Source organism: Meles meles, chromosome 1 (assembly GCF_922984935.1).
Source record: "Meles meles chromosome 1, mMelMel3.1 paternal haplotype, whole genome shotgun sequence".
Taxonomy (NCBI): domain Eukaryota; kingdom Metazoa; phylum Chordata; class Mammalia; order Carnivora; family Mustelidae; genus Meles; species Meles meles.
Genome location: NC_060066.1, coordinates 128251550 through 128266766, shown reverse-complemented (window position 1 = coordinate 128266766; position 15217 = coordinate 128251550). Strand labels below are relative to the sequence as shown.

Here is a 15217-nt window from a genome sequence, read left to right as displayed (position 1 = left end):
CTTTTTGCTTTCTCGCTGCCTGCACAAGAGCCACACTGCTGCGTCTTTCCCATTCCTTGCATGTGATCTTCACTCTGCCAGAAACATTCTTCCTCCATAGCCCCACATGGTCCACTCCGTCACATCCAACATGCCTTTGCTCAATGCAACCATATCAAAGAGATATTCTATTGAAAACAGTATACCCTTAAATTCCTTACCCTGATATTTTCATATCATCACTTTTCATATTAACTAATAAGGACAGTATATAAATGGCTCATAAATCTTAGTTTTTCCTGCCACAGAGGTGAAGTTTTCTCCATGGTCCTGACAAGGATACACTGAGTGTGGATGTATTTTTTTTTTTTCCATTTGCACTGCTATTTCCTTCTTACACCTATAACTAAGTGTCATATTTCAGATAAGGCTAGTTTTAAAAGCCTAGATTCAGCAATAAAATACCAAGTAAAATTTTTTTAAGATTTTATTTATTTATTTGTGAGAGAGAGAAATAGCAAGAGAGAGCACAAGCAGGAAGGAGAGGGAGATGCAAGTACCCTCCGAGCAAGGGCCCAATGCGGAGTTCGACGTTAGGACCCTGCGTTGAAGGCAGTTGCTTAACTGACCGAGTCACCCAGACTCCCAACGAGTTAAATTTAATACACATTTATTTGTATTTAGCTGTTCCCTAAGTGAAAGGCAATATTCACAATGCAGAATTTAGAATCCAGCATGATTTTCAGAAGAGTACGATGATTACTAGGTAGTCTAAGTTCAAATCCTACTTCTGCCACTTTGGAAATATATCACCTCAGGAAAGTCACTTAAACTTTCTGTACCTCAGTCCACTTTCCTATAAAATGGGTTTATTAACATTATTTTCTTCAAAGAGTGAAAAATTAAATGAATTGACTATGTATAAAGTGCTTCAAACCGTATATAGCACAGATCAAGCATTATAAAAAGCTTCTTATGATTGTCAGTATTAACATATAAGTAAATCAAAGCAGGCCATTCCTCTGCTCAAAAAATCTACAGTGACTTGCATTTTACTCCAGATGCAATACAGAATGCTTATAGCCATCTACAAAGTATTATACCCTTTGGCCTCCCATGGCTTCTCCATCCTCATCGGAATATCCACTCTGCTCCTGCCATGCTGGTATCCTTGACATTGCTTAGACCAAATCAGTCACACCAGGAATCAGAGGCTGTGTATTTGCTTCCCCTCCTCCTGGAATAGTATACACTTTTAGTTATCAGCAGGGCGTGCACCCCAGATTCATCACCAGTCACCTTCTTCTACTTTTTTTTTTTTTAAATTCAGAGTCGGGAAGTGACCTTTTTTTTTTTTTTTAAAGATTTTTATTAATTTATTTGACAGAAAGAGACACAGCAAGAGAGAGAACACAGCAGGGGGAGTGGGAGGGAGAAAAGCAGGCTTTCCACTGAGCAGGGAGCCCAAAGCGGGGCTTGATCCCAGGACCCTGGGATCATGACCAGAGCCGAAGGCAGATGCTTCATGACTGAGACACTCAGGCGCCCCATTCACCAGTCACCATCTTAGTGAGATTTTCCCTGATCTCACTCCTTAAAATTGCACCCTCCACCATGATTCCCTATCCTCTCCACTGTTCTATTTCTTTCTCTCTCACTTATCACCACCTGATATGCTCTTTATTCATATATATATATTTTTTAAATTAGACATCATTAGTCTACCCAGACTGCAAAAGAAACTATGTAAAATTAGGTATGTTATGTTTCATTCATTTCTGTGTCTCCAAGCTCTAGAAAAACTGCATCACACTTTGTGAATATTTCTTGAATGGTTAAATGAAATAATTTGCTTTCAATACAACTATAACATTGGATTACTATATTACTTACTTCCCATCAGCAATGTTAACAGTTCTGAAGAGAGGATAGTCTTCTGGGGCAGGTTTTCCAGTGTGGTCTTCAAACAGGAAAACAGGTGATCTCCCAACCTCAACACCAATTTGCTGAATACCATGCTCATTATATATAGATAAAAGGAAAGACTGAATTCCTTTTTTGGGTTTTATTGTAAATAATATTGAAAAATCTTCTGGAAAATTTCCTCCTGAGAAGAGAAAGCCAAAGGGTCAAAAATTATGAATTCCCAAATTATTCCTGGATCATCCTATTGTTTTTTAACTTTGTAGGTAGCCGTAATAATTCATGTAAATTCAAACAGTCATAACAATTCAGATTAAAAAAACAAATGGGAAGGAGATGATAATAAGCTTTCTCTGCTATAATTGCCCAAGCTATGTTCAAACTTTAAAGCCACTCATTTAAAGCACAATGATTATGTAAAATTAAATTCAAAGTTAGGAAACAAGATTGACCATGGTGCCAGTGCAATATTGAATATACAAGAAGAACTTTTAAAATATGAAAGTACCACTTTTGGTATAAGATTTGTATTTTCATCCTTGTCTGATCCGTGGCACCCTCTCTTTAAAGAAAATGCTCTAAGGACACAATATATGAAGGTATTTAAATCACCCCTCAAAAGGTAAAGAGTTTCTGATCAGTTTTTCCTATCACACAAAAGGCTGTTTCACTAATAAAAAGCTTATGTCATTATACAGCATAATTGTTAGGTACTTGGTTAATTTTATTCTAAATTCAAGAGGATTATCTCTTTATTTTTTTCTTTTTTTTCTCCTCTTACCATCATACTCCAAATATCCAGAATGGGGCCAAATCTACGTAAGTGCGTAGTAAGTATTTATTAAATAAATATGTCAGTTAAATGATTATCACAAATATATCTCAGATAGTTAATGTCTATATAAGCATTGTCTACTATAATAGACATAAGCAATGTCTACTCATATATTTTTATTAAAACATTGCATATTAAATTCCATATTTTATTCTTCAAAAATACTTTTACATATATATCTTACTATCCTGGAATGTAAGTAAAGCAGGCATTATTGTTTAAAGAAGGAGAGTATTTCAGTTAAAAAGTTTTCCATATGCAGAAGTGGACTATCTGTGCACGTGCGAACAGAGATATTAGGGCCAGGAACATCCATATTCAAGCCATTCATTCTAAATTCTATTCTACATGGTAAAAATACTATGAATATGACTGCCATAGATTCAAATTCAAAAGATTATATTAGACAAGCAATTCCCCTTCTAAGAATTTATTGAAATAGGAATAATGCTTATGTGTAAAGATATGTTATGTCAATCCACCACAACACTACTTATATTCCTAAAATATTAAAATGGCCTACAATGGTTGGGACAGGCTAAATAAAATATAAAACACCTATATAGCATAAGTAGCCACGTAAAGTAGTAGGAAACATTTTATGAAATTGAAATTATTTAAAATGTGGAAATTAAATAATGTCATATGAGTATGAGTATGTCATATGAGTATGTCACAGAGAAAGCAGTCACTGAATGTTAACTATTTAGTTCTGTAATATCTATTTATATCTGTATCTATATCTATATCTTTATCCATATCTATCTATATCTAGATAAATAGATTTCTCCAAACTAAAAAGTGTTTATGTTTATTTAAAACTCTTATTTTTGGGGGGCGCCTGGGTGGCTCAATGGGTTAAAGCCTCTGCCTTCGGCTCAGGTCATGATCTCAGGGTCCTGGGATCGAGCCCCGCATCGGGCTTTCTGCTCAGCAGGGAGCCTGCTTCCCTCTCTCTCTCTGCCTGTCTCTCTGCGAACTTGTGATCTCTGTCTGTCAAATAAATAAATAAAATCTTTTAAAAAAAAAACCTCTTATTCTTAATTTTTAAAATAATTTATCAAACAACTTTGGTATATCACAAGTAGGTCATAAAAGTTTGCTATCATAGGAAAAAATAAGATACATATATATATAGTTTTGTTTCATTTAAGTGTCATAAAGACATCTAATTTTATATTTCTGTAAACCAACAGAAGGAAAATAATCATATAAATAAAATGAAAAGGTAATAAAACACATAAATTAATAAAGCAAGTTTTATCTGCTTATACTATAAATAAAAATCTAGGTAGGTAATTTAGCCTGTTATTGAAGAAGCTCCATAGAAAATAAACTTTTTCTTCAAATAGGTAACTCAGAATGTTGAAAATCACAGGAGTTCCTTCCCTAGATGTACATTATTAAAATATCTCCTACACTGAAAAAAAAAGATGCTAAAATATTGTGAGTTAAAGGAAAACAATATTTTTTTCATTTTTGCAAAAACATTATGAATTAATGTCTGCATAGAGACATTTAAGGAAAAAGGAATTTTCAGAAAGAATATATTCATATAAGACTGAATAGATTATAGAAAATTCTATCAATCATCCAATTTGTACAGCACTACTTTTGAAATTATCAGCTGCTAACCACACCAATGAGTGAAGTCTTTCAGTTACAGGAATATTTCCCTATTTAAAATTAGGCAATAAGATTTTAATTATAATCTTTAAGTTATGACCTTTAAAAAAGAAAACTTAGTTACCTAAAGAATCATGACTTGATGTCAAAATATTCAGTCTAACCTAGGCACCCCACCTTAGTTTCTTCCCTATAAGACATTAAACAAAGTTGTCCATAACTGACTAAATGTCTCAGAAAGGATTCACTATGATATTAATTCAACAACAGAAACGCAACCACTTACTATAAGAAATGTTATCTAAAATAACAGTGATCAGTATACATGATAAAGTAAAATGTGAAATTTTTCAACTTAAATGTTTTGAAATATACAAATGCAAACTAAAAATAAAGCATCTCTCTGTTGGATGACTTTTGTTAAAGAAAGAAATGCTATTAATACTTTTGATATGCACATATACATAAATTATATACATGTAATAATCATAATTCACACTGCATGTATCAAGTTCAATAGTGATTCTTAAAATGGTCTGTAGTATCAATAGATAATGCACGCATGAATAAATTTTATATGAAAAAGGCACAAAACTTTATCATTTGATTTTAATTTTTTTTAGATGTGGTTACTATATTTCCACATATAGTGGAATATGGTGGCATATAGTACACATATAGTGGAATATGTCTCCCTTTAACTAAAATCCTTTTTGGATATAGCTTGGTGATCAGCAAGATTTTGAAAATGAGGAGGGAAGGTCATTTTTGCATAGTAGGAGAGTTCACTTTAGTTTAAAAGAGGCAGGGACTGTCTCTCAGCCTCACATCAGTTACTGGTTCTGTGATTATATTCAAATACTTCACATTTCTAACCCTTAATCTATAATTTGGGCTTAAATATTCTTCTTTCCAGATGGATATGAAGACAGAGGACAATATACACTAAGTTTCTTATATAGTATCTGTCCTGCAGCAGGTGTTCTAAAGAGTGCAGACAGAATTTGCAAATTACAGGGGCAACTGGATGGCTCAATGGGTTAAGCCTTGGCCCTTGGCTCAGGTCAGAATCTCAGGTTCTTTGCTCAGCAGGGGGCCTAATTCCATCCCCACCCCTCCCTCCCTCTCCTCCTCTGCCTGCTTCTCTGCCTACTTGTGATCTCTCTCTTTCTGACAAATAAATTTTTTAAAAATCTTTTTAAAAAAAAAGGATTTGCAAATTACAGCTTCTATTCAGGTTACATGTACAACGTTCTCAGACAGTTAAATTAAAGGTCTCAGGTTAGGACTTTAGAGGACACATACCTTAATTAGACAGAATTTTACAGTGGCTATCTGATAATCCTCCACTCCTAGCAGTGCTGAAGTTTCCACTACCACTGCTTACCTTTTTCATTAGAAAAGAAGTTGCTATTATTTTCCCATAACGGAAGAAAGACTATTCCAAGTAATTTTGCAAAGATCTTTTTTACTAATTTGATAAAGAATAATACTTGCTTTGGATTTTTTTTAACTTTAAAAATGTCTTTGATCATTTTTATTAACTGCCTTTTTGCATTATTTGACAGGAAGCTCTACCCTGGAGGAAGATCAAGTTTAAATTCATTTGTGTGGGAGGAAAAATAAGGTCCCTATCTGAGGTGTCTCCTCATATCCAAAATACTCATTATTAGAATTACATGCCTAAGGCACAATGATATGAGAAGGTGGAAAAAAAAAAAAACTGATATAAGGGAATTAACTGTTAACTCTCATGGAAGGAGATTCCAAATGCATACATCGCATTCTTTTACTCTGAGTAGCACAACAGAAGTGATTGAACTAATCAAACTAACCACCAATTTGGAAGGCAGAAAAACTGACCTTGATATGATGAACCAAAGTATAAAAAATTTAAAACTAACTTCCTGAGTATTTCCAGAGCTTTTCCATGAGTGTATTTTTCACTGTTTTTTTTTTTCCTCTTGAAAATTCCCATCCCTTTCTTATTTCTGCATTAGAGTGCAGATAAATAGAAAAGCAACATAATTTTTACATGTGCAACTTTTAAATTTGATTTTTTGAAAAATATTTTATGGACTTAACTATTCCAACATTTTATTTTCAAAGTCAGAAAAATTAATGCATTGACCTTCTTTGTATTTGCAGTTTGTTACTTTTGACTGTCACAAATTATAGCAAAACAAGAAAAATTGGGGGGAAAAAAGCTTAATAAAAATAAATATGTTTTCAAAAACACTTTAAAATGTCCATCCATGAAAAATACACTATCTTGTTTTGTAATTCTTTAGTTCCTTGATTTTTAATTTTTCTGTTGTTAGGAAATAGTTCTATGTGAAAATAGGGAATTCAAATCCCTTCAGGTAAAGATAGTAGAGAGGACAATATGAAGAGTTTAAATGATTAATTATTACTGAGGATCCCAAAGCACCAACAAGAAAGACCTGATAGTATAGGGAATAATGGCCTTGACAACAGACAAGATCTGGATTAAATACTGACCCCTTGTAATTTGGACAAGTCCAAGAACTTCAGTGAAACTATTCCCCCTTCTGTTAAGTAAGGATGAGGACATTCAATTTAGTATAGTTATAAGAAAAAATAATTGACATGTGTCCAATAGCAGACTTATAAGGATTTGCTTGCCTTCACAATATGATGCTCAGAAATTGTCGTTTTATCACTCAACTCCCTTTCCCTACATTATCATGATTAGCTAACTAGTGTTATTAAGTCAGTCTTGGAAAGAAAGATAGAAAATATGCACCAGCTATTTTTCAATATCATTACAAAAACTTTTCAGGTAAAGATTTACAAAATCTCTAGTCCCAGATCTCCTTGTAACTATGAGATATGACTTACTTTTACTATATTTGAGATAAGAACAGGATCCAAAAATAACACAGAATAATCTGTTTTATAACATCTGCTGAAGAATTTCAATTGTAAATTATATTAATTTTAGAAACTCACTAAGTATGTCTAAACCACATGCCCATTCAATCCACAAGGGTAGTCATTAAGGGTAAAGTTGCCATGATCCCCCCAATAAATAAATTCTACATGGTTATATGCAAAAATAAGCTAGATAAAATATTGTCTTCATAGTTTGTCATCTTGCAATAAAATAATAAATTATTAAATTTTCAAATGAGTATATCTTCTGTGATTGTGCTGAATTAAAATTGGCAATCATTAAATCATTAGTTATTTTCAATAAATCACCTCAGTGACCACCATGTATTCGGCGTCCCATATATGAAAGAACTATATCTGTCCCAATAATTTTGCATTATAGAGCATGATAAAAAGAAACAATAATAATTTGTAAAGTAATCAAGTAAACATACCTGAAAATAACTGTTTTGTTGGAGCACTGAGTTGTGCTTGCTTTGAAACTCTGTAAGCAGTATCCGAACCTTGTGAATTCTTTCTGTTTGTGCAAAAGCCCGTTGTTTTTGATATTCCCTCTGGAGAGTTGTGAAAATCTAGAGCTTTCAGAACATCAACTGGAGCAGCTGAAAATAAGTTAAAAGTAAAAAAAAAAAATTGAACAAATAATCTAATATAAAAATGAGTATTTTTAAGAGATAAAACAGTTTGTTATTCTACTTCTCAAATCTGCTGCTTGCCATATTTCCCTAACATTTGGGTGGGAGATTGAGGAGTGGGACAGCAGATAAATTATAGACTATAAAATTCTCAAATACAAAATAAGTCAAATCAAGAATAAAATTATGGAAAAGCAAACAGAAAATATTCATGTGTGGAGGAAAATATGTAGATTTAGAATCAAATATATAGAATATATATGTTTTATATATATGTAATATAATACAGATTATATATAATATATAATTGAATATATATGAATTTACATCCTGTCTGATGCATCTCAGTTACAATGTATAAAGTCTTTAATCATTCTAAATAATTGCATTATTTGGAATTAAAGTGAAAGCCAGCATCTGGACATATTCCATTAATTTCTAATAGATCCATTATTCAACTATTCATAATCTAAATAAAGGTGATTTCGAAGGTTCAAATTCACAATATTATACGTAATTATTACAAAATGTGCAATTAATAAGCCATATTGTATACACCAAGAAGTTATAAAGAATAGGTAACAACACATAATACTCTTGTCCTGAGTGCATCTCTATGTTAGGTATCTACAAATTATATATAAGCATATAGCAGTGTGAATAGTGTGTACTGTGTATGTATGTATGTGTATCTATGTATCTTTGCATGTATATGCATATCAAGGTATAATTTGTTGGTTTTTACCCTCTAAATTTGCCAGGGTATCTTCATGGACGTTGCTTCATGCTTCATGATTCAGATTGAAAGTCCCGGGAGACTTTGGATAAAAGTGTAATGTTTGGATAAAAATGTAATAAAGTGTAATCCATTTGGATAAACTTGATGTTTTAAACAGCTTCTTTGGAATATAATTTACTTGCCATGTAATTCACCCATTTAAAATGTGTAATTCATTGATTTTTGTGTATTATACTATTCACTTTTTTAATTGGGGTAAAATACATACAACACAAAATTTGCCATTTTAAGCGTTTCATGTACAGCAGCATAATTACATTCACACCGCTGTGCAACCATCACCACTATCTGTTTCCAAGACATTTTCATCACCCGAAACAGAAACTGCAACCATTGAGGGGTAACTCCCAATTCACCACCTCTGCCCAGGCTCTGGTAACTGATAATATATATTCTGCCTCTATGAAGCTGACTATTCTAGAAATTCCATAAGAGTGGAATTATACAATATTCCTCAGAACACTGAACATGGAATTACCATATGACCAAGTAATTCCACTCCTAGGTATATACCCAAAAGAACTGAAACTGTCACTTAAATTGATACCTGTGTGCCAACGCTCACTGAAACGTAATTCACAATAGCCAAAAGGTGGAAACAAACCAAATTTCTATCAATACATGAACAGATTAACAAAATGCAGTACATGCATACAATGGAATAAAATTCAGTAATAGCAATGACGTTCTGATACATGCTACCACATGGATGAACCTTCAAAATGTTAGCACTATATGAAATAAAGCAGACATAAAAGGACAATGTTTTAGATCATCAGACTCCCTGATCCACAACTTAATATGTGCTTAATTCTCTAAGCAAGCCAAACCATGAGTCATGTGATATAAGCATTGTTATAAAAACAGACTTTAGGCTGCGTATCATTCAATATACCCGTATTCTATTGATTTTTTTCTCCTTATTCAAAAATAAAAACATTCAGAGAAGGCCATGCATTGTCCATTGTATTACTGAGCATGTCTGAGACAGAAGTCCTTACTGCAAGTGTTTAGATTCCCGTTTAGAAAGAAAAGAGATGACTTCTGCCTGAAAGTGAACCAATATTACTGATTTGAAAAGTTCAGGTGTTAGTTAAAAAACAAAACAAAATAGAATTGCGATCAAATTTCAAAATACGTTGGGTTTTGTAAATATACTGTTTCTGGGAGGACTTAATGAGAATGGAAAAAGGACTCTGATTTCAGAATCAGAAAATACCATCACAATTTACCACATTCCATAGAGGATGTTGTTTTTTGAAAATTATAATTTCAACTAGTACCTTTTTTACAACTAACAGTTCATTAGAGAATGAATGAATGAATGAGTGCTTGTGAGCAAGGCATATTTGGTCATTTCCTTAGTTAATTAAGATTTAGGAGTATTGACTTCCATTCATACAAACATATGTGGATGAAGCTTTACAGGTTTCCTTTTTAGAGTATGGTAAGTGTACTTCCTTTAACAGTACTCCGTCTGCCTATTTCATCAAGCCTCTGAATGAAAATCAACATATTATCCAATATAGTATACATGGTTCCAAATTAGTAAAAAGAAATAAAAAAACTTTTTCTTTATAGAAATCAGACACTTCAAAGGAATCCTTAACTCTATCAAATATGATTCTCTCTAGTTCAGCCTTGGAATATTTAAAAGAATCATTGCATTCAAGAGCCTTTTTGCGTGTTGGTGGTATAGTGGTGAGCATAGCTGCCTTCCAAGAGCCTTTTTGCAGGAGTTCTGCTCATGATGGTCAATTTTTTTTAGGCCAGTAGGAACCCCTGACCATTCTTAACTTTCTTTCTCTTATCATAAAGTACAAAAAGAAAGTAATAACTATAATGGCTTCTATGTCTAGAAAGCCTAGTATGTGCCAGTCACTAGGCTAAGCTCTTGACAGGCTTTTCAGGGCATATGTTCTGATCCCCACTGTACAGATGAAGGAATTGAGAATCAGAAAGCAAACTGTGGCTCAGTGGTTTAAGCTGCTGCCTTCGGCTCGGGTCATGATCTCAGGGTCCTGGGATCGAGTCCCACATCGGGCTCTCTGCTTGGCAGGGAGCCTGCTTCCCTCTCACTCTCTCTGCCTGCCTCTCTGCCTACTTATGATCTCTCTCTGTCAAATAAATAAATAAAATCTTTATAAAAAGAAAGCAAGCTTAGGACACTCCTAAGGTTCTTGCGACTTTGCCACCTTCATTCCTATGCCCCGTAAAAGAAACTTAAAACATAAACATAATATACTAAGATTATCTTGAGACACTTAATTGATTCCTGATGTTTATATTTGTTTCAAATTACACTCAATTTATGTTTCAGGGTATAAATGACTCTGAAAGAGACTGTTCCTAAAAGTCACAGCATCTTATCTGCTTATTTTATCTTATCTTCTTGCTCTGAGGCCATTAGCAAAAGTACAGCAGGGTCAAGACTCAAGGATGGACTGAACAGATCTACGAAGGCTGTAACTCCATGCAGAAAAGGACGCAGTCTCACGGTCACGGTCCCAAGTGCTCATGGGTAAATAATACATAAAATAAACCACACGTCCCTTCTCTCCAGAATATCTTTTCACAGGATGACCTTTTCCAAGAGCACAGATTTTGTCACATTTGTTCCTTCTTCCTTTGAAAGTAATGTGATAAAAACACATTCCCTCTACAGGATTCAAAATAAGGGCTCTATTTTTAAAGCCTCACAAAATTCTTTGTAGAGACACATTATATGAAATAATTCACTCTTCAAAAACCAGTTTAAAAATAGGGACACAAAGTAAAAATTTCAACTAGGTTTTTTTCCTTTTCTATAAAAGCGTATCAAGTTATAAAAATGTAAAACTTAATCAAGTTTTAAAGTTTTTTTCTTCAAATAAACTAAGTAATAAATTAAGCCACTTTGAAATCTGCCTGTTATTTGATCTCATAATTGTAGCATTTAACAAATTCTCCTACTGTGGATTCTATGATTTTATACATACACACACATACATTATACGCACAGGGGAAAGTTATTCTTCATATTTTATTAACTGAACTGCAAATGTTTAAAGATTAAAAGCAGTAATTGTTGTAGCTTAACTTGATACATCTAAAAAAGTGAAATTTCCATTTTCAAAGCTCTTCTTAAATGCCCTTAATATTGGAATCATTTCCATGTTGCCAATAGCTGATGCCACAAACCATGATTAGAATTTCAGATGTATCCTATTAGCACGATGTTTTGTTCAACAGTATTCTTCCTGCTTTTTACTACATACTGTTAAGTTTATTAAATGGGAGAATAAGATATCAGAGCCCAGTGCATTACTCTAAGAGCCATTTAACTGGTTTCCACATCTCTTCTCATCAGTTTGCACACCACAACTTGAATAAGCTTCCAAAACTCCAGGCTTTATGTCACTTTGCTGCTTAAATTCCTCCAGTGAACCCACTGACTTCCAGATGGTACGCACAGACCCCGCACATAAAATCTCATAGATCTGAACATAGCCATTTGTCTGCCCGGTACCGCCCCAACTGCACCTCCACCATTTTCTTTTCTTTGTCTTTCCCCCCAACTCCAACCTCACTCAGTGCTCTAGTCATACTGGACTTAGTCTTCCCAGAACCCCACATTCATCTGCTTTCTCCTGCCTCTGGGCCTTTGTAAATCCTATTTTCCCTTTCTGAAACATTTAGCTCCATAGCACCTTGGGAAACAGAGGATATAAGTGATGTGTAATCTGTTCGAGAAAGCATTTCCTATCTCCCAAAGCTGGGTTTGATATACTTTCCTCTACTATAACATGCTACACATTTGGTTTTAATTATTTGCCTAAGCTTGAATTTTTCCCTAACCAGAAGAGAACAGGTATGCGCACACACACCTACACACACGAGCTATCTAAAATACTGGGTGAACGTGAAACACAATAATGTGAAAATACTACAAACAACTTTCTCTGTCGCTCACAGGGCTCTCTTATCTTAAAACAAAAATTTTGAGGGCCTAATATGTCTTTTCTATTATGTTTTGCTGATCTCTTGGACACCCCAACTCATTCACTGATTGGTTCGTCCCAGGTCTTTAATCCTTTCCTTCTGTTGCTTTCAGTGTCCACATGGATTACTGATCTAAAGTCTCTCAGTGCTTTGATTGTTTCATCTCTAATTAATTCCTCCTTTAAACTTCTTCACACACTCCCATGACCAATAAAGAGTAAATGACACTAATACATAGCTTGGAGGAGGGGGAATGATTCCAAATCCCATCCCTGGCACTAGCGTCTGTGTGATTTGGACTGCTTTGCCCCTCAGTTTCTACATCTGTAAAATGAAAATAATAAAAAGTGTTTACCTAAAAGAGTTTTTGCGAGTTGGTATTTGTGACAACGCCTTAGAACAGTGGCAGGAAAAACTATGCCTAGGAGTTAAGCATTTCTATTTTTGTAATGGTACAAGAGATACGAATGGTTCTATTTTTACATGGTTAAGAAATCAAAAGCAGTGTAGTATTTTGTGACATACGGAAGTTAAACGAAATTTAAATTTCAGCATCCACAAATAATGTTTGTACTAGTCTACATCCACACCCATTCATTTATACATTGTCCATAGCTGCTTTCACCCTACAACAGAGTTGTATTGCTGTGATACAGATCATATGGTTCACAAAGGCTGAAATATCTAACATGTGGTTTCTCTTTTTTTTTTTTTTTAAAGATTTTATTTATTTATTTGACAGAGAGAGATCGCAAGTAGGCAGAGAGGCAGGCAGAGAGAGAGAGGAGAAAGCAGGCTCCCTGCCGAGCAGAGAGCCTGATGCGGGGCTCGATCCCAGGACCCTGAGATCATGACCTGAGCCGAAGGCAGAGGTTTAACCCACTGAACCACCCAGGCGCCCCTAACATGTGGTTTCTCTTAAGCCGAGTCCTGAAGGATGGGTAGAAGTGCATAAGCTAAGAGGAGGGTGACAGAAATATCAGATATGCAGCACGGATACAAGACAGCACAGTGTACAAGGAAATGAAAATAATCACGGTTGCCCGACAAGACATCAACATGGAATAATTATTAAGTGTCCAAACTCTCCCTGCGTGCATCATGGCTTCTGAGGACCTCTTAAGAAAAATCAGACCTCCGCTATGGAGATTCACAGCCGCAATCTCCAAGTGAAACACTGTCACTAACTCCTATCTCTTTCCCCACCCCCAAATGTAATGCTCCAGCTGATATAAACTCTGAGTTTCTAAAATATCCTGTGCTCCCTTTATTGGGAAATTTTCAATCCTTTCTCATTTGTCTAAGGATAGTGAGTGTTTTTCAACCCTGTCTTTAGAATCTCCCAGAGAATTTTTACAACATAAGAATGCCTGAGTCCTGTGTAAGCACTAATGACTAGAATGAAGCCGGGAGCAGGGAGAGGGGATGGGGGGGCATCCATGTTTTAGAAGTTTCCTAGATGAATCTAATGGGTGGCCAGGATTAAAGCCAGGTGATCTGAGACCTAATCAACCTTTTGATCTCAACTCAATCATGACTTCCTTCAGGAAATCATTACTTATCTCTACCAGGCTAGGTTCTGTGATCCATTCATGTGATCCCAAGTACCCTATATTCCCCTTGGATAACTCCACATTCTATTTTGTTTACTTGCTTCATTATCTCATTCTCACTCAGGCACGGTGTGTGTCTAAACTCCCACGGACTCCTACCGCCTACTCTCCCTCCTTCTCTCTCTGCTAAGTTTGTAATGTACTTGTTTGATGACTGCCTCCCCTGATAGACGGTAAACCCTCTGACAGCAAACATCAGCACTGTCGATGTTCACTGTAGTCTTCATAAATAACATAGCGGTTGCCACATAGTAAATAATCAACAGAAATATGTTTAATGAATGAATGAATACATGAATCGAAGAGCAACTACACCCTGCCTCAGAGCCAGAGTTTCTTTCCCATCAGTCTGAGAAGGAAAATGAATGTTAGAAATGGCCTTTATAAACAGCACCTTAGAGAGCTTCCTAAATTGGATTCTTTCCCTTTGATTGAAGCGTGGCAAGAAGACAGTTCTTCGGTGGCCTTTCTGAAGTGATCCTTCCCCATTTCTAGCGAGTCACTTATCCTCACCTTATACCTCACATCAGAGGCCGCATATGAAACATACCATTGTGGGGAGAAGTAAAAGTAAACTAAAACACAGAAAGAGTTATAAACCATCTCCTGGGACACCTGGGTGGCTCAATCATTTAAGGGTCCGATTCTTGGTTTTGGCTTACTTCATGATCTCAGATTGGTGAGATCGAGCCCTGTACCAGGCCCCAAGCTCAGTGGGGAATCTGCTTGTCCCTCTCCCTCTGCTCCTCTCCCCACTTGCACACACACACACACACACACACACACACACTCTTTCAAATAAATAAATAAAATCCTTAAAAAATATATTGGGGCACCTGGGTGGCTCAGTCAGTTAACTGCCTGCTTTCAGCTCAGGTCATGATCCCAGCGTCCTGGGATGGAGCCCCAA

At 35.1% G+C, this 15217-nt stretch overlaps 1 protein-coding gene across 4 annotated transcripts in view; it reads right to left on the bottom strand.

The window, feature by feature from the left end:
* COL11A1 (collagen type XI alpha 1 chain) overlaps positions 1–15217 on the bottom strand; it is a 201173-nt gene that overhangs the window by 169869 nt on the left and 16087 nt on the right. For all 4 annotated transcript variants that reach the window (XM_046022249.1, XM_046022258.1, XM_046022268.1 and 1 more), the window contains 2 exons: positions 7714–7881; positions 1873–2086 (listed from right to left, as the gene is read on the bottom strand). In XM_046022249.1, coding sequence (XP_045878205.1) covers positions 1873–2086; positions 7714–7881 — 382 coding nt within the window. The remainder of the gene's footprint in view (positions 1–1872; positions 2087–7713; positions 7882–15217) is intronic.